Genomic DNA, 27,913 nt, shown 5'->3' with positions numbered 1-27,913 from the left:
ACAAACTTGGGTGGTCATTTATGCCTTTGGTCTGATGATTTACCCTTATAAACATCAGGGAAAGAAAAGCAGGCTGGAGCTCCCTCCTTGAAGGGAATGCCATAGATTAATACTGCATGGCAACTGGCCCTTCAGCCTATCTAGTCCATGCTGACCACGGTGTCCATCAAGTCAGGCCCATTTGTCTGAGCCTGGCTCCTATTCATGCATCCAAATGTAGTTAATGTGGTGATTGTACCTGCCTCATCATCTTAATTCTTTCCCCTTTTTTTAATTTCCTCTCAGGTCCCTTTTAAATCTTTCCCCCTTGCCTTCTAACTTGTAGTTCCCCTTCCCTGGGCCAAGGACTGACAAGAAGAGTTGGCAGGTGTGGATAAGAATGCTAACTTGACAAAGGGTTGTGATTGGGTAAAGGTGGGGAATGTGTTGTTGCTGATTGGTTCACCCAAAACAAAAGGGGAATCAGTATATGATGGTCCTTGCTGAATCTGTTTGGGAATATTAGGAAATCCGTTCCCACAGAGGATGGATCTGACAAATTATCACTGGTCCCTCTACATGAAGAGGGACAGCTGTGGAAAGAGAAGGTAGAGGAAAAAGGTTTACTAACTGGGTTGAGAGGCAGTGAAGCTTAAACAATGAGGTGGACTCTGGGCTACAATATCTAATTTCTGTGTTGTGGATAGAATGGTGCACCAGGCCTCTGGTTATACCACGGAGACTGCACCCAGTGGAGCCTTTGGGAGTCTAGCGTCGCAACATCTTGTGGGCCCTCATGGTCACCTGATGCCTGAACCACCAGGGGACACGGAGATGAATCACTGGGAGAGAAGCCGGGCTGTTCTCCAGTTGAAGCTGTGGGGTTTAGGGAGTTGCTGCACAGATCAAGGTACCGCACTTGGACACAATGTGCTCGCTCTCGCTGGCGATCTTGCTGTGCGTGTATCAACTTATGCTGCCCTTTTTAAAAAAAAATCCTTTATTGACAGTGGAGCAGTCTGGGTCATTGAGCCAGTGTGTAATGAGAGGTGCAAAAACATCCCATGAATGACAAAGCAAAACTGATAAAATAACCTGCTCTCAGGGTGTTGGGGGTTGGATACTATAGCAAAATCCTTTTGTGACATGGTGAAATGGAGTCTTTGTTGCCCGATAGAGAGGGGTGATGAGATGAGTGAAGTTATCCCCTCTGGTCCAAGAGCTTGAGGGCTAAAGGGTTCATTGTTTCTGAACCCGGTGGAGTGGGTCCTGAGGTTCCTGTACCTTCCTGACGGCAGCAGTGAGAAGAGAGCATGTCCTGGGTAGTGGGGATCTTTGATGAGTTCATATAGATGTGCTCAATGATGGGGAGGACTTTACCCATTGTGGACTGGGCCGTATCCACTACTTTTTGTAGGATTTTCCGTTCAAGGGCAATGGTGTTTCCATACCAGGCTGTGATGCAACAGGTCAATATACTCTCCACCACACATCTACAGAAGTTTGACAAAGTTATAGACGTTATGCCGAATCTATGCAAGCTTGAAAGGAAGTAGAGGTGTTGCCATGCTTTCTTTGTAATTTCACTTATGTGCTGGGCCCAGGACAGGTCCTCTGAAATGATAACACCGAGGAATTTCTACCTCTGACTCCCCGATGAGGACTGGCTCCTGGACGTTTGGTTTCCTCATGATGTCAACAATCCGCTCCTTGGTCTTGCCAACGTTGAGTAAGAGGTTGTTGTTGTGACACCACTCAGCCAGATTTCAAGCTCCCTCCTACGTGCTGATTCAACAGCACCTTTGATTCGGCATGACAGTGCTGTCAGCAAACTTAAATACACCGTTGGAACTGTGCTTAGCCTCTCAGTCCTACGTATAAAGTGAGCAGAGCAGGGAGCTAAGCACACGGCCTTGTGGTGCACCTGTGCTGGTGGTGATTGTGGAGGTGTTGTTGCCAATCCAAACTGACTGGGATCACCAAGTGAGCAAATCAAGTATCTAACTGAGGTACTGAGGCCAAGGTCTTGAACTTGTTGATCAGTTTTAAGGGGATGATTATGTTGAATGCCAAGCTGTAGTTGATAAAGAGCATCCTAATGTATGCATCTTTGCTGTCCAGATGTTACAGGGTTGAGTGAAGAGCCAATGAGATGGTACCTGCTGAGGATCTGTTGTGACGGTAAATAAATTGGAGTGGATCCAAGATGTTTCTCAGGCAGGAGTTGATGTGTTTCATCAGCAACCTCTCAAAATACTTAATCATAGTGAATGTGAGCAGTTTGCCACATTCTTCTTTGGGTTGGGGGAAAAAAAGAGGAAAAAAATTCCAAGCCCTTCACATTCTTTCGCTTTTCAATAATTTTATATTGTAAGGTTTCAATAGCCAGGAGTCTAAACCAAAATTAGGTTCAGATGAAGGATCTCAAGCCAAAGCATCAATGGTCCATTTCCCTCTACAGATGCTGCCTGTATCACTGAGTCCCTCCAGCTATTTATCTTTGGGTCTTGTCCTTCCTTGTTTTCCGTAGTTTCACCTGACATGCTCATTTCGTTCACATGAAGTTGTATCTTGTGACACCTGCAAGCCAGAGTTCTTCCACTAAAATGTGCTTTTCTTTTAAACCTCACCAGGTACAGGCTTTGAGGGAGAAGCTGAAGGCAGCCAATATCCACACCAGCGAATCAGAGAATGGTTTACTCAGGAGATACCAGGAGGTGACCAACACGCTACAGGAAAAGGACGACATGATTCAGAGGCTGGAACAACAGCTGGACAAGCAGGTGTCTTAGCGAGTTTTCTTTCAGAGACAAGCTCCATAAATTGTAATCAATCCTTCAGTTTTATTTTGGAGAAAAGGGAAGACCTTGTCAATCTTTTTAAAGAAAAGAATGTTTATTTTTAAAATTCTACCAAGTTGGACTGGTTTACTAACTATGTTAATGTGTAATGTTTTGAGGGGAGGGTGTCTCAATCAAGGCCTTCAATTTCCTTCTCTTGCTTGTTACCTGAAAACTTTGCCCCATCCTTGGAAAGGTCTTAAGGGATCTTTTTTTTTCTTGAACCGCAGAGCTATTGAAGCACTCCCTCGGAACTGCAGAGATAAATCTTCTGCACCAACGTCTGGTGTGGGGCTCATTTCTACAACCTTCTCTTTTGGATTAGAAGTGCACAGTGACTCGTGTCTCACCTGTTGTAGGCAGCACTCCATCTGCCTCTTCGGCGTCAGGCTCGGGCAACCTGCCCCAGCTGTGACATTACACTATTTTCCTTTGTGCTGTCTGACTCCATGCCAAAGACAAGAATAAAATCTTCCAAAATCAGGCCCTTTGGCCCATCAAATCTGCACTGACCCCCATCATGCATTTATTTACACAGATCCCATTTTATTCTCCTCATCTCCTCTCCCTTCCCCCATGCCAAAGTCTAGCTAGGCACCAGGGTGGCCAGTTGGCTTACCAACCCACATGCCTTTGTGATGTGGGAGGAGACCAGAACAGTTACAGGGAGAACATGCAAACTCCACACAGATAGTACTGGAGGTCACTGTTGCTGGAGCTGTGACTCTGAGCACACTGTGCCATTTGCCTACTCCCTTTCCAAGTATCTGGTGCTTGATGCCCAGTGTTCGGAGATTGTCAAATATCAGTGCATGTTTTCGCAGTATCTGGGTGTGTCTGCTGTTAGTTATTTTAATGTTTGAACAGCTCGTGATCTGATCTATTCACAGCTCAGTTTGCTGCTCCAACAAGTTATTCAAACTCAGTAAGAGAAATTCCTTCTGAATTTTAATTTCCCTTTCTCCCCAGAACAAACTGAGGGGCGAGGAGGCGAAAATAATTGAAGAGAAGGCAGCCAGAATCAAGGAGTGGGTGACGCTTAAGTTGAGAGAAGTAAGTCATGGTGCAGCCTTAATGTGATTTTTGCAATGCTTAAAAAACACAGAGTAATCTCCCAAAATATAATGAACCCACCAGCGTCAAACAGCAGGGAAACAGATCCTTCAGCCCACCAACTCTGTACTGACCATTCACGCTGATCCCAATCTCTACAATAACACATTGCCATCAATTCCCCCAGATTCCACCACAACTTACAACAGCCAATTAACCTTCCAACCTGCACTTCTCTGGAATATGGGGGGGGGGGGGGGGGGGGGGGGGGGGTGCTGGGGGACCCAGAGCTCCTGAGAGAGACGAATGTAGTTACAGGGACAATCGACACCGGCTGCAGCAGAGGCCAGGGTTGAACCCAGTCCACTGGAGTCAAGAAGCCCGGCTCTTCTAACCGCTACTGAAGCCCATCACTGCTGGGGCATGGGCCTCCAATGGCAGCACGCCAGAGGAGTCTATCCTGGGCATGTTCTTAGTCTTTCAAGGTGTAACTCCTTGAAGTTTCTTCCTCTCCCAGGGTGAGGTCTTTGGAGCTTCTGTTGACATTTCTATAGCACTAGGTTTTATGGGATGGGGTTGCTAGGTTTTATGGGATGGGGTTGCTAGCCCAGTGCCCAACTGTCCTTTTGCAGCCAGGCTTGGACCATCTGTGCTGGACTTCCTTCTAACTACACCACTGGGCTGTCTGCCTTGAAGATCAAGAGAGGAGCCTTGTGATGTGACATTCACTTGCGTCTCCACATTTATTGTATTCAGTTGTGGTCTTCCTGCTATAGTAAAATGGCGTTATGCTGGAAAGATTGAAGAAGAGGTTTCGGAGGATGTTGCCAGGACTGGAGGGGCTGGCTTCGAGAGAGAGGTTGTGCAGGTTGGGACGACTTTCACTGGAGTGTAGTGAATATGAGTAATTTTGTAGAGGTGTGTAAAATTCTGAGGGACATAGATAGGGTGAATGCACGCCCTCTGTTTCTATTTCGCAGGGTAGGGGAATTGAGAACCAGAGGCTTTGGTTTATGGTGAGAGGGGTGAGATTTAATTAGAATTCAAAAGGCAACTTTTAAAAAAAATTTTTTTTTATTAGTTTTTCAAAACATTTTACAAAATTAAAAACCCCAAATCCCAATGAGGAGCATTAATACAGTGCAAGATTAAGCATATAATAACAATATGCTACAAAGGAAGAGAATTTAACAAAAAAGCACCTAAATTAAAGACAAGTAAGCTTAGTGTCCTCCCCAAACCCCACAACACAAGAAAAAACAACAACAACTCCAGACCAACCACCACACAGTATAGAGAGTATAAGTCCGGACAGTCAAACTCCCAGACTGTGAATATACTTAGCAACAGAGGATAATAATGCCTACTACCAGAAAATAAAAGGGAGCTGAAAGCAAGGGACCGAAAAGAAGAAAAAAGAAGAAAAAAAAACCCTAGTCAAGAGGAAGGTTATGAAAGTACTCGATAAAAGGTCCCCAGACCTTATGGAACTTTAGATCCGAATTAAAAATTGAATAATGAATTTTTTCGAGGTCCAAGCAGGCCATAATGTCGTTAAGCCATTGCGCATGAGTGGGCGGGGCAACATCTCTCCATCTAAGGAGGATCAAGCGTCTCGCCAGGAGAGAGGCAAAGGATAGTATTCGGCATTTGGTCGGACCCAGACATAAATCTGTCTCGCCCCAAAAACCGAACAGAGCAATTAAGGGGTTAGGTTCTAGGTGCTGATTCAGAATACCCGATAATGTAGTGAAAACATCTTTCCAGAATTTCTCCAAGCTAGGACAGAACCAGTACATATGGATGAGAGAGGCCACGCCCCTCTTGCATTTATCACAGAGCGGACTAATGCCAGGGTAGAATTGAGATAGTTTAGATTTAGACATATGGGCTCTATGAACAATCTTAAACTGTAAAAGGCAAATGGCGAGCACAAAGAGAGGTTGAGTTAACCGATTTGAGAACTGAGTCCCAGCTCTCCTCGGATAAGGAGATATTTAAATCCTGCTTCCAGGCCATTTTAATTTTATCCACAGGGGCCCGTCGTAAGGCTGCTAGTTTATCTTGGATAATTGAAATTAAACCTTTACCTAGTGGATTAATGGAAAGAAATAGGTCCATAGCATTTTTCACAGGCATTTCAGGAAAGTTAGGAATTAAAGGAGCAGTAAAGTGTCGGATTTGGAGATATCTGAAAAAGTGAGCGTTAGGCAGGTTGAACTTAACGGAGAGCTGTTGAAAAGAAGCGAAGCGGTTATCAATGAAGAGATCTTCAAAATGTCTAATGCCCTTCCTGTACCAAACATGGAATGCTGAATCGAACGTGGTAGGTAAAAAAAGGTGATTATGTGCGACAGGGCTAGAAATGGAAAACCCCTGGAAACCATAGCATTTCCTGAACTGAGCCCATATACGCAAAGTGTGTCTAACCAGAGGATTAGCTATTGATCTGGGCAGACTGCTAGGGAGTGCAGAGCCAAGAAGTGCAGATATAGATAATTCTTTAGTGGAGCTCAACTCCATTGCCACCCAGTTAGGGCACTCGGGTTGGCCGTGGAAGACCAGAAGGCAGCACAACGTATATTAGCTGCCCAGTAATATAAGCGAAAGTTAGGTAAAGCCATGCCACCCTCTTTTTTAGATTTTTGGAGGTGGATTTTATTAATTCTAGAGCGCTTATTCTGCCACAGATATGACAAAATAATAGAGTCTAAGGAATCAAAAAAAGATTTAGGAATAAAAATTGGGATAGATTGAAATAAGTATAAAAATTTGGGGAGAACATACATTTTAACAACATTTATACGACCTACCAAGGACATAGATAGAGGTGACCATTATACCAGACTCTGTTTTATAGCATATGAAAGATTGACAAAGTTTTCACGAAAGAGATCTTTAAACTTCCTTGTGACTGTAATTCCAAGATAAGTAAATTGATTATGGACTACTTTAAAAGGGAGATCACGAAATATTAGTTCTTGTGCTTCTTTATTAATTGGGAAAAGTTCACTCTTATGTAAGTTGAGTTTATAGCCAGAGATCTGGCTAAACTGGTCAAGAAGTGAAAACATTAGAGGTAAAAAGGCAACTTTTTCACCAAGAGCATGGTCAGTACATGGAATGAGCTGCCAGGGAAGTGATTAATGTACCTCAAAGTTCAAAGTAAAATTTCGAATGGCCTTACTCATTCGTAAGGCCAGTGATGTTGTAGGGGTGGAACTGGACTCTCTGACGGTGGTGTCTGAAAAGAGGATGCTGTCCAAATTGCATGCCATCTTGGACAATGACTCCCATCCACTCCATAATGTACTGGTTAGGCACAGGAGTACATTCAGCCAGAGACTCATTCCACTGAGATGTAACACTGAGCATCATAGGAAGTCATTCCTGCCTGTGGCCATCAAACTTTACAACTCCTCCCTCGGAGTGTCAGACACCCTGAACCAATAGGCTGGTCCTGGACTTATTTCCACTTGGCATAATTTACTTATTATTATTTAATTATTTATGGTTTTATATTGCTATATTTCTACACTATTCTTGGTTGGTGCGGCTGTAACGAAACCCAATTTCCCTCGGGATCAATAAAGTCTGTCTGTCTGTCTAATCAGAGTACATACATGTCACCACATACAACCCTGAGATTTGTTTTCTGTGGGCATACTTAGCAAATCTATAGAACAGTAACTGTAAACAGGATATGTAAACTGTAAACAAACTGTGCAAATGCAGATATAAATAAATAGCAATAAATAATGAGCATAAAATAATAAGATGTCTTTAAATGAATGTAGTTATCCCCTTTTGTTCAAGAGCCTGATGGTTGAGGGGTAGTAACTGTTCTTGAACATGGTTGGGTGAGTCCTGAGGCTCCTGTACCTTCTGCCTGATGGCAGCAGCGAGAAAAGAGCATGGCCTGGGTGGTGAGGATCTTTGATGGGTGCTGCTTTTCTACGGCAACATTTCATGTGGATGTGCTCGATAGTTGGGAGGGCTTTACCCATGATGTACTGGGCCGAGTCCACTAGCTTTGGAGGATTTTCCGCTCAAAGGCATTGGTGTTCCCATACCAGGCCGTAACGCAGCCAGTCAGCACACTTTCCACCACACATCTGTAGAAGTTTGCCGAGGGTTTTGGTGACATGCAGAATCTCCGCAGACTCCTGAGGAAGTAGAGGCGCTGTTGTGCTTTCTTCACAAGTATTCTCTGGGCATGGTTTTAAGGAGCTTGGAAATAGGTACCGAGGGGATGTCAGGGGTAAGTTTTTCACACAGTGGGTGGTGAATGTGTGGAATGCACTGCCAGTTGTGGTGGTGGAAGTGGAAGTGGTCTTTTAAGAGACTCTTAGACAGGTACATGGAACTTAGAAAAATAGAGGGCTATGCGCTAGGGAAACTCTAGGCAGTCTGTAGAGTAGGTTATGTGGTCAGCACAGCATTGTGGGCCAAAGGGCTTGTAACGTGCTGTAAATTCCTATGTTCTATGTATATTTTTATGATACCTGCCTCAACAACATTGAAAAGACACTAAGGCAGGTACATGGATAAGAAAGATTTGGAGGGAAATGGGCCAAACATGGGCAAATGGGACTATGAGATGAAAATCATAGTTGGTGTGGACCAGTTGGTCCCAAGGCCAGTTTCCATGTTGTTTGACTCGAAGACTTGCAATGCCACCAAGACCCATGCTCCCTAATTGACATTTCAGTGAAATGAAGACTGGGGCAGAAGTCCTTTGCTCCTGGATTATTTTCAGGGACTCCCCCTGCCCCTGTACAGAAGCTGCAGTCTCTTCTCACGGAGGACTGATTGGCACAACCAGTGAGGAAGATCAGGGGGACAGAGTGGATGTCATTCAGCATGCGAAGGAGAGGGCGGCTTCCTCTCCAGCTCACCACCGGACAACTTTCCCTCATTACAGCGATCCTTTCATGTTCTTCACACACACATCTTCCACCAGAGAAGTCTTTGGACAGTAATGGGCCCAGCCACATTCTCCCCATCTTCCCCTCTCCTCTTCCCAGATTCTTTAGGTCAATTCGACATGGAGCAGAGTCCTAACCGGGCCCTTGCTGCCAGAAAACCAGGGGCACGGTCTGTGCACTACATAATCACTGTGGCATCTCAGCATATTCCTTGACCTCTGGCCCTCTGTTATCATGGGATGAGTAACTTGCATTCCTGGGATGTCAGAATATTATTAGGCAGGCAGGCTGTTAACCTTTGGGGTGGAGACCCTGCTCGCTGTGTATTTCTTGCCTTCCTGTTGCCTCTCCATCGTGGCTGCCTGCTATGCAGCTACCCGGGCTCACAACTGTCACGTGGGAGCCTGAGGAGTTAATAATCAGTGTGCTGGCCAACCACTGACAGCATCCAAGCTGAGCTTTTGTGTCACCACGTGGGGCTGTGCATTTCCCAACCCACCACTGCAACCAATAATAATTCATCAGATTGAAGACACAAGCCAATGCACACGTGTTTAATAGGGTTTAGTTTGCCACTGTCGTATACTAATTCCTGTATGCATTCTCCTTGCTGTTTCCAGCACTGAAAGAACATAAGGTGTAGGTTAAGGGATGTAGCTATCAACTCTACTGTGCCTTGCAGTTCATTCGAGGTGGGGAGGGGGGTGTCCCACATTCCCACTTACCCCTCTCCGAGGGAGAGATCAGCACTGCAAGTTCCAACCCATCCACTCCACACCCCTCCTCTGTTCCTTTGTTCAGGACACTGACATCAGAGTAAAGACTTTCTTTGTGTTTACCTGTAAACTCTAGTCAGCCTTTAGATTTGCCTGCTCTTGAAGACGAAATGGTGTGGTTAAGTTGTTAAAAGTGTGTTATATTGTTCAGTGTTCGATAAAGCTAACACAAGCCCAGTCAGTGTAACGTATGTATTTGTCAAGGAAGCCATTTGGCCCATCAAGTCTATGCCAGCATTACCATCAGTCTGAATTCCACCCCTCTCCCCCCACTACCTGTTCTGTCTCTCATTCCTAATCCCCTGCTACGTACCCACACTAGGGGTAATTTACATTCTTAAGATAATGACTTTTGGGACGAGGCAGGAAATCTGGAGAAAAGCCCAACAGAGGGAGCATGAACATTCCACACAGTGCCGGAAGTTGGGATCGAACCCATGTCAATGGAGCTTTACTACTAGCCGGACCTCCCACAGGCACTGGAAGCTGGTGAGCAGCCCGATTCCTTCCCAGCTTTACTTTTCTCTTCCACAGCCACATGGTCCTGCTCCTTCCCTCAGCTCATCAACTCCTCCCCAGGCAAGGACCTGGACCTGGTGCAGTTTGCACACTGTGACAATAGGTCCATAGAGGATGCAATTGCACTGGCTGTCCACTCTGCCTTAGACAACAGCAATACTTACTGCTGTTTATTGGCTACATTTCAACTCCAGAGGACTGGTACATCATCCCCTCCGTACTAATCAACAAACTCCAAAACCTGGACCTCTGTACCTTTTGTCTGCAACTGGGCATCCTTTTTGGGGAAAACCACAGTCAGTGCTGACAATCAAACCAGGCACACATCAAGTATGTGTCCTTAGCCCACTGCTCTACTCTCTTTACACCGTGACAATTCAAACACCATCTGTTGATTTGCCAATAACACCGCTGTTGTTGGTAGATCGTGACAAGGAAGTGTACAGGTGTGAGATAGATCAGCTGGTTGAGTGGCATCACAACAATGTTATACCCAGCAGTAAGATCAAGGATTTGATTGTGGGCTTCCGGAAGGGAAGCGGGGAGAACAAACACCAATGCTCATTAAGGGATCAGCAGTGATAAGGGTGAGCAGTTTCAAGTTCTAGGGTGTCGCCATCTCAGCGATCTTTCCTGGACCCACCACACTGATGCAATCACAAAGGCACACCAGTGGCTATACTTCATTAGGAGCTTGGGAAGATTTTGTCTGTCACCAAAGACTAGTAAATCTCTACCGATGTTTCGTGGAGAGCACTCTCACTGCTGTATCACCATCTGGTATAGCGACTCCCGTAAACAGGATCAACAGAAAGCTACATGGGTTGCAGGCTTGGCCAGCTCAATCATTTTCTCATCTTCAAAAGGTGATGCCTTATGAAGGCAGCATCCATCATTACAGACCTTCGCCATCCAGGGTAAGCTGCCCTCTTTACTACCATCGGGGAGGAGGTACACGAGCCTGACAATGCATACTCGCTGTTTTAGGTACAGCTTCTTCCCCTTTGCCATCATTTCTAAACCCACAAACGTTCCTCACTTTTTTGCTTTCTTTTTGATTTTTTTTATATATATTACTGTAACTTGGTTACACTCAGCTGCTAAACCAAATTCCACAGCATATTTCATTAATAATAAAGGTGGTTCTGATCCAGACCCCAGATGGCAGCGGTGGCTCTGGGACAGTGGGGAGTGGAGGCCTCTCATTTATTCCACTCAGAACTATGAGAGAGTGAGTTAATCTCAACCACATTGTCCTGTGGAGTGGCTCAGGTGTCCTGTGTTAAAGGAAATTAGTCTTCATCAATAGAAAAGTGCCGGAGGAATTAATGGGACTGAGAGCCTGATGACCTGCATCCCAGAGTTCTCAGAGGTTGCCATGGAAATGGTGGATGCACTGGTTGCCATCTTCTAATTAGCTGTAGATTGTGGAATGATTTTCATAGGGGTGACGGGAACTTTTTTTTAAAGGAAGGTATGTAAAAGGGGAAACACAGAGGAGTTAGCCCAACAAGAGTAGTATGAAAGTGCTAGAGTCTAGATTCAGGTTAACTTAATGTCATAAACACCAGGATGATGTTTGCCTGGTATTCCCAGAATAAACAGTACAAAAAGTAAAATTAAGTGTGCTGATAAATACAGTGACAAGCGTAAAATATTAGAATGGGACAAAGTATGACAGAGTGGTGGTTGCAAGGAATGATCTTTCTGCAGACAGCACTCTGAACAAGTTAGCACTTGGTCAACAATACAGTGATCTTGACCCTGGCGCTGTCAGTGAAGTTTCTGTGGAGATTGCACGTTCTCCTTGTGACCACATGATTGTCCTCTGGGTGCCTCAGTTTCCACCCTCTTGCTGGCTAGTGGGTTAATTAGTCACTGCAGCGTAGCCCAAGTGAGACCATGAAGCAGCAGAAGGAACTGGTGAAAATGTCAGAGAAACTTGGTTACAGGGAAATAAGTGAGGAATAGGACTGATGGCATTGCTGTGAGAGCCAGCATTGGCTTAAGGGATGAATGGCCTCCTACATCATAAGGAAATATAGAATTATACAGAATGGTCTAGGATTGGTTGGAGCCATTTGTGATATGTGAATGACGTTACATAATGATGTATCAACATAACTGTGTATTTAATATTTCAGTAATATTGTAAATATATTGTTTGAAGCATACTTGTTCATTTAAATAATGCATTATGGGATATGTAAAAATACCTGAATTGCACACGTTATGATGTTACCACGTGATTAGCGTGCGGCTTGCTTAAAGTAAAAAAAAATGAACTAAGTTTTGCATTCCCAGTCCTGTGTCTTTCTTTTAATTAGTTTAATGTTTTGGAGTTTACACAACATAGTGATTTTTAAAATGAACCCAAGACGAGTACCTACCTACTGAAGCACAGTGAGATACTCGAGTTAAAAAGAGAGCAGCAAGAAATGGTCAGTTGAAAAAAAAGCGCTGTACTTTTTTTATTCAGAGCAGCTTGTTTTCTTCACCAAAGATGATAGAGTTTTTTTTAAAAAGGCAGAACGTGCAAGAGTTCATGAGTTCATAAACAGTGAGCATTGGGTAATAATTCTAAATTTTAATAAACTGAAATTACTAGCTACATCGGAAGGATAGACACGTTCTATTGCACAGAGATAACTGGCTCATGTATACTGAGCTAATTGAGCATTTTTTTAAAGCAAATGGAATAACCAATGAAAAATGGTTTTGCTGAGTGCATTGGGTGGAAAAGCATACAGTTGGCTTAGAAGTTTGACTGGTTCGGTAACCAGCTGAAATTAGTTTTGCTGATAGCGTCAAAGTAATGCAGGGACATTTAGAACCAAAATCCTTGTTGAATGCAGAATACTTTAGGTTTCACAAGCGGAATCAAAAGAAAGGGGAGTCCATTTCAGCATACTTGGCTGAACTGTTTGATCATTGTCGGTTCAGTGATGGGCTCAATGATACACTGAAAGATCACTTACTTTGTGGAATCTTACAAAAAAGCATTCAAAAATGTCTCCTAACAGAAGTGCAACTTGCATTTAGAAGAGCAATTGAAATTGCTGTATCAATGGAAACAACAGACAGACAATTGAGTTGCAGTCAGGAGTGAAAGTGAGGGTGACAAGATTGTGACATCTGAGTAGAAACCGACCTGGCCAAACAAACTGTTACTGTTGTGGCAGGAGCTCACATACACCACACCAATGCAAGTTTAAAGGTGAAACTTGCAGAAAATGTAACAAACTAGACACAAACTAAGAGCATGGCAAGCTGATAAATATAAATGGACTGCACAGCGAAGAGAAAAAACTAAAAAGTCAAGTTTCAGTTTCAAAAAGAATACCAATCTGCATGCTGTTGATGAAAACTCTAATGATGAGTGTGAAGCAGGACTGGGTTAATCTTGAAATTTATAATGTGAACACTAACAATAGACAAGCAATATGGCTTACACCAGAAGTGAACAGCATATTAATTAAAACAGAATTGGACCCAGGCTTGGCTATTTCATTCATTCAACAAAATGAGTTTGAACAGCATTTCAAAGGTACTAAACTGAAGCCTGCAGGTATCCAAATGACAACTTGTAGTGGAGAAAGGATAATTGCTGTTGGAATGACAGTTGTATCAGTGAAATACAACAACTAACAAGCCATATTGGGCTTGTATGTGGCAAAAACAGAAGGTCCAGCATAGTCAGGATATGATTGGCTGAGACAACTACAACTTGATTGAAAATCCAAATACAGGCAACTGGAAGCAAATTTTTTTAAAAGTTACTGTGTGATACCACAATTGTCTCCATGCTGTACTCGTGAACCATGGCCCAACAGGGGCAAATGGGTCTTGGTGTCAACCTCTGTGCCTCTGGTTGGAAAGCATAACGAAGGACTATGCTGTTCAGAAGAAGCGTCAAAGTGATTAAATCAGTGGTCCAACTACAACAGTTTTTGTAGGCAACGTATCTGAGAAAGCTTCCGATGTGTTAATCAGGCAGTTACTTGCAAAATGTGGCTTGGTTTTCAGTCGGAACAGTTCAAGGAGCTTCAGGAAAGTTGCAAGCATTCGGCTTTTGTGAGTATAAAGAACCAGAATCTACTCTGTGTGCTTTAAGGTTATTGCATGAAGTTCAAGTGAGAGACACAAAGCTGCTTGTAAAAGTAGATGCAAAGACCAAAGCCGAGCTGGATGAATGGAAGGCCAAAAAGAAAGGAGTCAGTGGAGATACAAAAACAGAGGATGCATCAGAAGATGTTAATGAGGAAATGAAGAGGAGAGATCAGAATGTGCCTTCCCAAGATCAAGATGAACAAACTAGAAAGAAAAAGGAAGGAGAAGAAAGGTGTCCAGAGCTGTCAGAACCACTTCCTGCAGTCTGAGTCAACTCCTCATCCAGCATGGAGGCCCAGAAACTGTGATTATTTCACAGTCACGTCTCACCTGCCAAGCAGAGTGACTTCCTTTGTCACGAAATACATTATCCCTCAAGAGTAAGAAATCCACCACAGCGATTAAAATATACTATGTTATGGATGTCTGTATATAGTAGTTGTTTTGTATAGTATACTGTGTATATGGTTGAGATGCATTCTATATTGAGTTGGTTTATAGCTAAGCAGGGGAGACTATGGTGTAATCTTCAATGTAACAGAAATGTCCCCCTTCCAAATGAACAAGGTGTGAATTTTATTTTTTTGGAACTAATTTTAATCAATCTGGAAATCAAAAGCAACAAAAAAGTTGTTATTAGATGTAAACCCTGCCTGGTATTTAATGTTTCAGTAGTATATGAGTAATATTGTAAATATATAGTTTGATTAAGTGTTCTTGCTGGTTTAAATAATCCATTACGGATTGCATGTAAAAATACGTGAATTGCACATGTTACGGCGCACCATGAGTGCGTGCCTCGCTGAAAGTGAAACACCAAGTTAGACTCGCATTCCTGGTCCCACGAATTTCATCTAATTAGCTTAATGTTACAAAACAACAATAACATTCCCTTCTTTCTTGTTCTGCTTTTTGTTATAGTTGGAATTTGAGAACTATCATCTCAAAGTGACCACCCGCAAGCAAGCTGAAGAAATCCAGGCCCTGCAGAATAAAATTCAAGGTTATTTCCTTACTAACATGGACAGCTCCAGGTTTGGCTGAGGTGTTCTAGTTCTGCTACAGATACACGGAGGAAGTAAATGCTTTTTTGGCAGATCAGGGAATCAAGGGATGTGGGAACTTGGCACAGCTCAGGAGGTGAGCCTGGGGCAGATCAGCCATGATTGTATTGAATGGTGGGGTAGGCTTAAGGGGCCGAATAGTCTACTCCTATTTATTTTTAATCTACTGGCAGCCAAATCTCTCAGGCCATCAACACTTTTAATACTGTTCCTTTCCCCATTCTTCGTACCTGATTTAATATCTCTCTTTCAGCCATCGTCTTTGTCCATTTGCATAATTCGCCCTTTAGAATTTTGGTGTCCGCTTCACAGCTCATCCCCGCTGGACTGTGTATTGTCGGCAAGCTTGGATATATTACTCCAGGCACCCTTATCTAAACTAATTACTTGGATGATTAACATTCGCAGTGGTACAGCCCTTTAACCTTTGCATTCCAAAGACATGGCTGACAGTCACCCGTTTGCATTGATCTTGCATTAATCCCATTCCTTTTCCTTTTCTCAACTCCCTTCCCCTCTTTCCCCCACCCACTCACACACTTGGGGCAATTTGCATTGGCCAATTAAGCAACGTCTTTGGGATCTGGGTGGAAACACAGACATCAGGAGGAAGCCCTCGTGGTCACGGGGAGACTGCCCGAAGCTCGCATGGACAACACCAGAGTTCACAGTTGAACTTGGGTCGCTGGAAGTGTGGGGCATTGGCTCCGTCAGCTGCACCACCGTGCCGCCAGTAACTGAGGCCCCAGCTCTGACTCCGGCATCCATTTCCTCACACCCCTATGTCATCGCTGCTTCCCAGCCCGAAAGCAGACTTTTCCCAACTCTGACGTACCTTCCTCCCACCCAACGAGCCATATGTATCGCCTGAATATTTAAGAAATACCATTTTTTTTAAATCAATAAAAAAAGATTAAAAATGAAGAAATACCAGTAAACTTTTTGTCTTTCCTGTTAATACTTATTAAAAATAATAATTCTCCTTTCCCGTAGACATATTGACTCTCTTTATTCCTGTTAAATGTCATCAAGTACCTTGGTTTATAACTTCTCCAATAGTGAAACTTTTTCCCAATAACTGACGTGTGATGTGTGAACAAAAACCATAATTGACACTGTGTCAAGGGAAGAGACCTCTAGACCAGAGTGGGTTTTGAGGTGGAGAGACAGAGGGGCTTTTTAATATGTCTGAGAGTGGTGAAAAGGAGCAGCTCTTCCCGTATTCTCTCTCTCCCTCACCCTGCCTAGTGGGAGTAATGAATAAACTTTTTCACCTTCTGATTATCCCCAATAACACAATCTCGGTGAAGGAAGCACTAAAGGACATCAATGGGAACTAGCTGAGAAGCTGAGCATTGATACATTTAGTGGTTTAAGGAATGCTTAATCTTGGAGTTTAATGTTTGACTGCTTCCCATAATATTCCATATGACTAAATCACTCATTAGAAACCAGTGATCGATTTACAACTCTGACATGTAAACCATGGCTTGTTATTCAGTAACAAGAGATTAACTGGTAGGAATGTTAACCTTAAATTGGACCGATCAGTTATTGTTGACTCCTTCTCACTAAAACTCACTCGGGTGTAATAACCCTCTGTCCCTGCCCAGCGTCCGTTCAGTCCCTGCTCTCCTTGTCCTGTAGGGAATTATTGAGTCTGCTTGTACATTCACATTTATTTAAGTTTGCTTATTGACGTTTGTGCATGTGACTGTTCTGTGAATTGATTGCTGATGGCTGTTTGCACTGTTGTCTTGTAAACTGTTAGTCGCTATTGTGTTGTCAGTTCTGGTACTGTCCTGTGTTTCATGCTTGGCACCAAACCACAGTCAATTCTGGTCTGTTTACTGGCAATAAAGAGATTCTGATCCTGATGTTGCTCACCACTTGGATGAGGAGGGATAGTGTAATTTTGTTTTTTGTTTCCCAGTGAGGGAAATGAGGGAAGGTTTGGAACAAATGGGCTTTCTTTTATTTGTCAAGTTGCAAAAACAATGGCTGTGAATTCTCCCCCACCTTAGCAGACTAAGTAAGATCCATTTTCTGCTTGAGTTAGGTTGGGAGTTAGGGACAGAGAGAAACTGTCTTCGGCCCACTGAATCCAAGATAACCCTCAAGCACCAATTGACACCAGTCCATTCTATTCTCCCCAAGTTCCTATTAACTTCTCCATCCCTACCCCCCAGCCCAAGCCTCCACCACTCACCAGCACACTGGGCGCAATATATAGTGACCAAGATATTCTTCACACAAACTGTTTTCAATGTTGAGCTCAGCACGTGTGTTCTCAAAGTTTCTATAAAAGATTGAACTTAAGCTGAGGTTGGTCATTCAGCCTGCCAACCAGCCTCTGCCAATCAATAAGGTGAGGACCGATCTTCTACCTGAAAGCTGAACTTGGAGCAACCGACTGCATGAGATTGAGTCCCACACACAGTGCAGTCCTCCCCAGGTTATGACCAGCTCCTGTTTCTGAGGAAACTTTATTACCTCTTCATAAGTTGGGATTGTGACCATGAACTCAGTTCCCTCATGCCAGAGGATGCCTGCAGCCTCACATCGCTGGTCTCCCAAACACCCTGTTGTATTTGTGGGCTGAACATAAGGTGGCTGTTTATAACCTGGGGAGGACCTGTGTCTGCCAATTTCTCAGTCATTATTTTCATCACCAGTGTTCAGCTTACAGAGGGAGTGGTGTTCTGTCTAGAGAACTCTCCTTGTGTCATCCAAAAACCGAGCACGACTCTGCATAGGATCCGTCAGGTTGGGGGACAGTTGAGAGGACAAAGAATAAAGAAATCACCAGGTAGTTCCTGAGGGGAAAAAATAAAGGTTGCATAAATTTAATTTGTGTTTAAAATAATAATAACAGTCACAATCGAAAGATGGAGTAGACAGATGGGGAAAGATTCTATTTCGTCTGATGAGTGAAACTAGATGTGAATGTAATCTTCAAATGAGAACTAGACACTTAGCCAAGAAGGCAGGAGGGGCATTTTCACTGAAGTTAATGAAAACCTGCATGTCATTTTCCTTCCAAAGGAGTTGTTTAAACCAAATGGAGACTGGTGATTGTCTTACTGGGTCAGGGTGCAAATGAAATTAAACTGCAACTCAGCAATGATTGAATTGATGCAGGAACAGGTTAAGTAGGCTGAAAACCTTAAGTGTTTGATTAAAGAATGATGGAATTAGTTTAGACTAAGATGGTTTCAAGTGCTATGGCTGGAATGGTGGAGCAAACTCGATGGGCTGAACAGCCAGAGTCTGATCCTATATCTTATGGACTGAATAGTACAAAAAGCACAGATTTGTGAGCTCCGTAGGTGGAGATTTTTCATGTGATGCGGAGTGAAACAGTTGCCCCCCGCCCACTCCCCCTCCCCACTGTACCCTGCTCCTTCAGCAAGGACTGAGTGAGAACAGAGCCAGTCATGAAAGAGGGTAGGTGGAATTTGGATATCTGCATTAGGGTGGGGAGGTGGAGAGGGTTTTGGACTGTAATCCTTGTCCAACCTCTGACTTGTGCTTATGCTTAACGCCCATTCCTTCCGGCCTATTTCCTGTCCGTTGTCCTATCACAGCCCAAACCCCATTGTTGTCGAGCACGTCCATTCCCATCACAATGCAGGTTGCCCATGCTCTCCTTCAGAATCCCAACTCTCCTCTCCCAGGACACTATAATGCCCTGCTCCATTGCCATCACACACTCCATCCTCTGTCTCTGTACTCTGACCTTCCCCCACTTCCCATCCACTCCCACAATGTCACTGCCATTCCACCCAAGGGCAGCCTTTGCCAACCTCAGCCTCACCTGCAGATGCTGAAGCTATTGTCTGATATCCGGCTGGAATCCGTGGATCCAATCGATCCAAGTACGACCAATGGTGAGAGAAGTGTGATTGTGTAGCCCCACCCCTCCAGGATTGGGAAATTGAGAACTAGAGGGCATAGGCTTAAGGTGAGGGGGGTAGATTTAACAGAAACCTACAGGGCAACTTTGTCATCCAGGAGATGGCCCGTATGTGGGATGAACTGCCAGAGAAGGTGGTTGAGGCAGGTACATTAACAACATTTGAAAGGCACTTGCACATGGTGAAGATTTGGCAGGATATAGGCCAAACATGGGTAAATGGGACTGGCTTGGGTGGACATCTTGGTCAACATGGACCAGTTGGGCCGAAAGGCCTGTTTCTGTGCTGTATGACTTCATAACCTGCCAGCAACCAACCCCCATCACAGGGAGATGGCACCTCTGCTATTGTGGTTGTCAGTAACAGGATTGCTTTTCTGTTGAACAGATTTACAAGGCAAAAGGCCGGTGACTGGTGTGACAGAGGTCTCTGGTTCTCCTCCTGCGCCCCCAGCTCCTCGGACACCCACTCCGCCAGGAAAGCCTGACCAAACCGCGCGGCCTCCCCCTGACGACGAAAAGGAGCTGTGCCGGGAGGGAAGTGACCTGGCAGCCGAAGGGAGTCCAGGCGGGGAAGCCGGCCGATGCGTCTGCAGTCTGGCCCCAGCAGCGTCCAGCCCGGACGTCTGGGATCACGGGGGCGAGTCGCAGCCGTCGGCAGACAGCCCGGAGTGCGGGGGACTGAGGGCTGGGCACGCCAGGCTGCAGAGGGTAGCCAAGGAAGTTCTGAGAGCGGCCTCAGATGTCCAAAGTGGGTCGGCCCCAGCATCCGCCATGCAGAAGGAGGCTTCCTGTGAGGAACACAACACCATGTTCCGCCGGCAAAGACTGGACTCCTCGAGCGAAACCAACGGCCCAGACCTCCTCCTCCCCGCCGGGCCGCCTCCCCTGCTCTCGCTGCCCTCGCCCAGACCCAAGGCTGCTGCGCCCGCGCCGCTGAGCCTGGCCGCCAGTGCAGGAACCAGCATGACTCTGCCCAAGGTCAGGACCCCGCTGGTGCCCAGGGACAGCATCCAGCTGGCAAAGAAACACTGCAGCCAGCCCCAGGCCGGCACTGAGCGGCCCAACCACGTCGTCTCCATTGACATCTCCTCCTTCAAGCCCGCGGCCATCCCACTGCCACCTGTCCAGCTGCAGGAGACGGACATCGACGATGTTTCTGAGCAGATGGAGACGGACGAGTGGGCCCCTGCTGCCGTCCACGACTCGTCCCGCTTTTCGGTGGAGGCCCCAGGTTCTGATTGCTCCAGGCGCATCTCTACCAGCAAGCCCCCACCGCCACCACTGCACCGCTTTCCCTCATGGGTAAGATTACTTCCCCGGACCTCTGCCCGAGGTAAATCCTAACCCCCACTCCACCCCCACACATCCCCAAAGACATTGGAACACTGTCAGCCCCACCCACCTGGATGAAGTGTCTTTACCATTCCTCACTGCAACGGTCTTCCAGTAAAAGGTGACAGGATTGTCCTAAGAACAAAGGCCATTCAGCCCATTGTCTGTGCTGGCCCTCAAGAATAATCCCATCATTCCCATTCCAAAACATTCTTCCATCTCCCTCATGTGACCATCAGCTCCCCCCAGGTTCGACCACTCACCCACACTACCGGCCAGTTAACCTACCATCCCAACCTGGGGACTTCAGGGAAATCTGGAATGCTGGGGTGGGGGTGGGGGGAATTCCTCACAAGTCACAGAGAGGACGTGCGCCTCCAACACAAGTAACTCTTGAGTCAGGATTGTACCCGGGCAGCTGGAGCTGTGAGACCATGGCATCAGCTACACGCCGTACAATCCACTGGGGCTCAGTATTACCCTCCTGCAGTGCAAATATCTATTCTGACATCGCCAACCAACATGAAAGAGATCTTTCAATTGCCCTCTCAAGGTGACAAGGCCCCACCCCACTTACAATGAAATTGCCTCTCCCCCATCACTTTCTAATATGGCGGGGTACGCGGCCCCCGTGAATCCAGAGGACGGGACACTTCCACTATGGAGTTTGGTGCTGACAGGCCTGCCGAGTTACTGGGAGTATTTTGTTATTAATCTAACGCACTGTCAATTCGCTGTTTTAAAAGGTGTTCAGTTGACCGGGAAAGTTCACTGGGGCTCAAGATGAGATGGTGGGCAGTGAGGAAGTGCGGTCCTTGTGATAGGCAGGGGAATTGGGGAAGTGCTGAGTGGGACATGATTTCTAACTCTGCGCCCTCTCTCCACCCCTTCCTCTCGCCTAGGCCCCCTCCCCATCCCCCATCCCTCACGCCCCCCCCCCCCCGTCTCGCACGCACACATCCACCCTCTCTTCCACACACCACCTCTGAGAGGAAAATGGCATCAGCCATGATGAAGTGCTGGGGCAGACTTGATGGGCCAAATGGCCTAGTTCTGCTCGCATGCCTTAAGGTATTCACTAGCCTCATGCTGTGTGGCATTTCCCTGGTGATTTGCACACTTGGAGTTTTGTTAATGGGCACTGGCCTCGTGCACACCCATTTCCATACCCTGTTTCCCGTGAGGTGTGGGGTCAACCGCAGGCAGAAGCCTTCTCCACCCCCACCCCCACCCCCACTATAGTCGCACGTAGGAGGCAATGATGCAGCTCCTGTCTTCATCTGTCGAAATTCACAAGTGTAAGCCATTTCTTCCCAAAAGGCAGGAAAAGAACAATTACTGGAATGACACGTCTCAGCTTTCTATTTAGTTCCTGTCAAAGCTGCTTATTGTACGGTTGATCTGAGCTTCCGACTGACAGCAGCACAGGCGAGTCCCGGCAGGCCCCACTTGTGCTCGGGTGCCTACACAACAGCCAGCGTCAAGAGCAAGACAGCTCTCACATACGCCGTCTGCGTGCAAAATGCATGTCATCTCGCTCGCAAAGTAGTGTCGAGTGTTGAATTTGATATGATCTGCTCCTGTCTGCAGGGTAACCTCCCTGTCTACAGACAGGCCGGGTGTGTCCAGTGCCTTGTCTTGCTTGGAATGGCATGGCACGAGTGTAGAATGGTTTGTCTATAGGATAATTCTCCCAGGATCACATGTGGCTTCCCTCTCTCTGTAGAACAGCTTGTCACTGTGTGCAAGAGAGACTGCAGGTGCTGGAATCTGAGTGAGGCCCTGCCGGTCAGGGTCAGCCATGGATATTGCGTATGAGCTATCTAAACATGCAAGCCTGGGCAGTACGATACGGAGAGTAAGCCTCCCCTCTCCACACAGCTGATGAAACCAGAGGAATGGCAGAGACCGAGACAGTTTGTACCAGCAGCGTCGCAGGAGCTGTCAATCATGCTGAACTCAACGTCAGGACTGCCTTAAGGAGTCCAGCTCCGGATTTTTTCCTGGGGGGTTACTACTGAAGCCTTCCCCCTGAGTGGGTATAGACACAAGGCAGCGGAGGTTTGAGATCAGAGTTTTCCTTCTAGATGAGCTGCCAACCATGGCTGATGTGCCCCATCTTAAGGCACCAGTAACCCACTTTTCCCCTTCTCCTGTCGGTAGAAATGGTTCTGCCGGGCTTGGTAGCTAAGCCACGCGTGAAGGCCAGGGGCTGGCCTTGGTTGTCAGAGGCTGTTTGAGGTGCACACCTTTGGGAGCATTTAATAGGTAGAGTGAGCTAGTTCCTACCCCCCACCGACTATAACAACCTCAAGGAACCTGGAATCTGGAAAAAGAAAGATAAGTTGCGGGAAGAGCTGAGCAGGTGAAGGCAGAGGGATGTAGTAAGTTCGGTGTCTGGACTGCCTTGTAGGGTGCCCAGACTCCGCAGTTGCAATGACCTGTCTCTGTAAACACACCGGGTTCGGTGGACGGCGGAGTCTGTGAACCCGAGGACCTCTGTGGAGACGCAAGACTGCTGGCACTGAAATCTGGAACAACAATCCTTGGGGGAACGTGCCAAGCAGCATCTGCAGGGGTTGGGAGAAGTTGTAGCGTTCCGGATCAAAAGCCTGCATCAGAGTCATTCTGTGGAAGTCTTTCAGGTAGAATTCTTTCTACACCTGGTGGCCACCCTCCCACTTGTGGGGTTGGGGAATGGTCACCCCTCTGCCCGTCTGTGTAGTCTGGACACCCTTCTGTGGTAAAGTACAGTGGCCAATCCCAGTAACTGTAATCACTGTTCTCTGCAGATACAGAGGCCTTCTCCCTGTCCGTTTCTAGAATGTTTTGCCTGTGTACATAATCTTATCTCCAAGGATGGTCAAGCAAATCTGTACACGGAATGTCTTCTCTCCGCATGCAAGGGCTTTGTATACAGAAAATTTCACAAGAATGATCCCAGGCTTACTTATGAGGAGCATATGATGTGTCTGGGCCTGTACTCGATGCAAGTCATAAGGATGGGGGTGGGGATTTCCTTGATGCCGTCTGGATGCTGAAAGGCCTGGATGGAGTGGACTTAGTTCCCATGAGTAGCAGAGTCTTGGAGCTGAGGGCTCAGCCTCACAACTGGGATGAGGAGGTGAATCTGTGGAAGTCATTACTGAAGAATGCCATAGGGGTCAAATAATTGGGAGAACTTCAGACAGAAATGGACAGGCTTTTGATTGGTAAGGGGGTTAAGAATTACCAGGAGAATGGGGTTGGGAAACATTTTGCAGAGCTGGTGGAGTTGTTGCCCGACGGCTCCAGTGATCCGGGTTCGATCCTGGCGGGTGCCGTCTGCGTGCTGTATGGATTTCCCCTCACATCAGAAAGGTGTGCGGGTGGCTGGGTTCATTGGCCACCGTCATTCACACACCGTGTGTGTGGTGTTGCAGAAAACATGGGGAGAGTAAAAGGGGATGAGTGTAAATGGGTGTTTGCTGGTACTTTGACAGAAACTCGGTTGTCTGAGTTCTGTTTGACTATGAGTTTGTTTATTTTGAGGAAGCGTGGACTAGGCCTTTCCGGCCCTTCAAGCTGCACGGCCCAGCAACCCGATTTAACCCGAGCCTCATCACGGGACAACTTACACTGACCAATTGACCAGTACGTCTTTGGACCGTGAGAGGAAACCCACGCGTTCCATTGGGAGGATGTACAGATGATGCTGGAATTGAACTATGAACTACAAACCCCCCCCCCCCCAAGCTGTAATAGTGTCGCACTAACTTGCTTTATGATGAGAATTTGATTATATTTGATTTATAATTTAGTAGAAAATTTAACAGTGATCTAGGAAGAAGTGAATTTTTATTGATTATAGAGCAATGAAGTTCTTCCACTATGTAGAGTAATTAATAACGCTACAAGGTGTTCCAATTGAGAACTTAAACTTGAAATGTGGCTATCACCAGTAAAGGGAGCAGATGCAGGCCATTTGGCCCTCCTGGCCAGTTCTATCACTCAGTGTGATCATAGCTGATCCTGTGTCTCAATACCATATCCCCATGTCCCTTTGGCTCCAGAAATCTATCAACCCCTATAATTAAATTCAGCAAATCGGCTTCGGCTGCTGACTGTGCTGGAGGATTTCACCGGTTCTCCACTCTCTGAGTGAAGGAGAGTCTCATCCCAGCCCCAAATGCTTTGTTCCGTATCCCGAGATCGTGACCAGGAATCTTTAGGTGATGGATCAGAGGAGGTATGGATTGCAGAGGTGAAAATGGAAGAGTACTCACCCATACCAGACTGATGGATAATTAATTGGTATCCCATTCCCAATTCTGTGCGTCTTAGTCAGAATGGTCTGTCTACAGAAATACATTCCTACAGAATCCTTCAAAGCCTCACACCACAGAAACTTCATACCCTTGACAGATTTAGTTTCTGCGGTGTAATAGAGAAAAGTTGTAGGAAGCATGCTTGTTCAAACATATGCCATCATTCAGCCATTGTGAGCTCCAAATGATCTGTCTTGGTGCATGAGGAAGTCGGTGGGTCAAGTGGCATCTGTTTGGGGGTTGGGGAGGCTGGGCTAGAGGTAGAAGTCGACAATGTTTTGGGTCAACTTACATCAGGGCATTGACAATTTTCTTCCCCCCAGCGAATCCTGCTGGACCCATGGAGTTCCTCCAGATTCCAGCGTCTGCACCCTCTGGTGTGTCCAGATGGGCCTTTGGGTCGAAGTTGCAACCCACTGACGCACAGCTGGTTAATTGTAGTTAAGGACCACGATGGCTGTGTGGCTACACTCTTCACTCACTCATTCAGGATGAGTTATTTAACTGCAGATGCAGGGACTGAGTCCCAAGAAGGATCAATGAACATATCCCTTTGCCTTTTCAGGAGGGCCGGATCTACGCCTTGGCAAAATCGGGCATGAGAATGTCGGATGTGACCTTGGGAGCTAATCCCTCTAAGAGACGTAAGTGTGTTTGTTCAGGTAAAGACTGTTTAAAGATTTGTGATCCTGTGCTGAGGAGCCTTCGTACCAGGCTGTGACGCAGTCGGTCAGAACACCTATAGACATTTTGAAGAGTCTTTCGTAACATACTGCATCTCACCCAGTTCATGAATATGAGCCTCTGTCCGGGTACATGAACGTCCTGTGTGTGTCAGTTTGTTGTAACCAGACCCAGAGCGCGTATATGTGAGCTTACATCAGATACAACACCTGAGTCTTGAGCAACTACAGATTAACTTCCCACACACTGCAAGTCAAACAAACCCAGGAGAAAGATCAAGTCAAATGCTGTTTTTTGTTTTCCTCTGAAAACTTGCTTCTCATCTGTTCTGGAGCTGGATAAAGGGACAGCTGAAGATGAGGTGGTGTGTGACTGCGCCTTGAGGAATATGCCTGACCAGAGTTGGGTGCCTTGTTTGAATGGTGCAGAGTGAAGAGCCTCCAGTTGTCTGACCTGGGCCAGTGGTTTGGTTAAATAGGCCATTGATTAGAGAACTGCAGAGATGGTCTCCAACCTGATGGCATGAATATCGATTTCTTAAGCTTCTGGTAATGCCCCTCCCCCCTCTCCTTCACTATTCCCCAATTCTGTTTCCCTCTCTCACCTTGTCTCTTTACCTGCCCTTCACCTCCCTCTGGTGCCCTCCCCCTTCCCTTTCTTCCATGGCCTTCTGTCCTCTCCTATCCCCTTCTCCAGCCCTGTATCTCTTTCACTAATCGACTTCCCAGCTCTTTACTTCCCCCTCTCCTCCCTCCCGGTTTCACCCATCTCCTGCCACCTTGTACTACTTTCCCCCTCCCCTCCTCCTGTCCTGCTGAAGGATTTCGGCCCAGAATGGTGACTGTACTCCTTTCCATCTATGCTGGCTGACTTGCTGAGTTCCTCCAGCATTTTGTGTGTGTTACTTGGATTGGAGAAACTTGCTTTGCTTCCTCGGGTGTGGGGGTAACCTGTTCGAAATGTGTATTTTTATGAGAGGCATAGACAGAATAGATGGTCTTTCTCCCCTCCCCCCCCCCCCAGAGTGGAAGTGTCAAATTCTAAAGGTCATAGGTTAAAGGTAAGAAGGAGGAAGCTTAAAGGAGTCCTGAAAGGCAAGATTTCTAACTTGGTATGTGGTAGGGCCTGGAACGTACAGCCTTGGGGAGGCTGCGGAGGCAAATGCAGTAGGATAGACAGAGGATGGAAAGGTATGGATCACCTGCAAGCAGACAGGATTATTTTAACTTGCTCTGGTGACTGGCACAGACTTCGCGGACTAGGGATCCTGTCTCGCGCTGTACCGTTCTGTGAGATGAGCAAATGTTGCCACTTTCCCAGGGGAACGGGAGTCTCAGGTTGTCGGGTCTGACCATCTCCACTTGAGCCCTGCAACCCACATTGCAAATCAGACGGAAAGCTCCCCCGCCCCCCCCCCCCCCCACATCACCAATTAACCTGAAGTATGCAGGCTGTATTCACTGGCAAATGTGCATCAGCTCAGCTTCAAAGCGCTAAATAAACACAGGCTGATAGAGACCGGAGCTGGAAATGGATCAGTAACTTTTGAAGGAAGCAAAATGACAGCAGTGGAAAGATCAAGAGTCCTGCTGTCTGCCTTGTGATTGGGTGCTATTTCTGTCTCCTGACTATTTTCAGCTGGAATTGATGGCTTTGTGGCATCTTTCATTCCCCACCCAGTTAAAGGAGGGAAGGAGAGAGCTGCTTTTGAAATCCAAGAAGTTTTCAATCCCTGTAACTGCCATCATCAGTGACCACAATCAGGGTGATTTTAGTAGTTTCCATTGCCTTGGAAAATACTAAAGGAATGGGTATTTCGGTCCTCCAGCTGACTTAACCAATCTGTAAGCCTTGATTTTCACTGGGGTTGTCAGGGTGTTGTCGGACTTGTGGGTCCCTGCAGGATGGGGTCCATTGGCATCATCAATGCTTAATTCGGGGTTGATTGGGAAGGAAGATGCTGCCCGCCCCCAGACAGGAGGCAGTCAAAGTCCAAGCAAGCAGATTGGTTTAACTTCACGTGGCCGGGAGCAGCAGGAAAGGGGGAGAGGTTTATCGTCCAGTAATGTGGCTCCCCCTCCTGGAGGGTCATGATAGGTGTTGACAGGGAGACGCTTCCTCCTGTGGGAGAGCCCAGAGCTGGGGCTTGCCCTTTCAAGAGAAGGCATTGCCCGTGTAAGGTAGAGAGAACAGGCTGGCATTTGTCCTCGGCGCTCTCTTCCCCGAAGGGCAGTGTGCGCAGAGTCCTTGAACCTTTTAGAGGCGGCGGAAGAGAGATTCATGAAAAGCGAGGAGGTGCAGAGGTAGGCAGAAACAGAGGGTCAAGTCTGGATGCATGGTTGGTTGTTCCACTCTTGATGGGGCACTTCACCCTCCGGCAGGGTCACCTACTGTAGATGTCT

At 46.4% G+C, this 27,913-nt stretch overlaps 1 protein-coding gene across 2 annotated transcripts in view; it reads left to right on the top strand.

Moving 5' to 3' along the window:
* The window catches only part of plekhh1 (pleckstrin homology domain containing, family H (with MyTH4 domain) member 1), a 255,781-nt gene that overhangs the window by 55,263 nt on the left and 172,605 nt on the right, over nucleotides 1-27,913 (top strand). For both annotated transcript variants that reach the window (XM_073040330.1, XM_073040329.1), the window contains 5 exons: nucleotides 2,613-2,762; nucleotides 3,789-3,872; nucleotides 15,127-15,208; nucleotides 19,574-20,490; nucleotides 25,393-25,471. In XM_073040330.1, coding sequence (XP_072896431.1) covers nucleotides 2,613-2,762; nucleotides 3,789-3,872; nucleotides 15,127-15,208; nucleotides 19,574-20,490; nucleotides 25,393-25,471 — 1,312 coding nt within the window. The remainder of the gene's footprint in view (nucleotides 1-2,612; nucleotides 2,763-3,788; nucleotides 3,873-15,126; nucleotides 15,209-19,573; nucleotides 20,491-25,392; nucleotides 25,472-27,913) is intronic.

This window comes from Hemitrygon akajei, chromosome 3 (assembly GCF_048418815.1).
Source record: "Hemitrygon akajei chromosome 3, sHemAka1.3, whole genome shotgun sequence".
NCBI lineage: Eukaryota > Metazoa > Chordata > Chondrichthyes > Myliobatiformes > Dasyatidae > Hemitrygon > Hemitrygon akajei.
The sequence above is the reverse complement of the archived record's forward strand: the minus strand, read 5'-3'. Positions and strand labels throughout refer to the sequence as shown.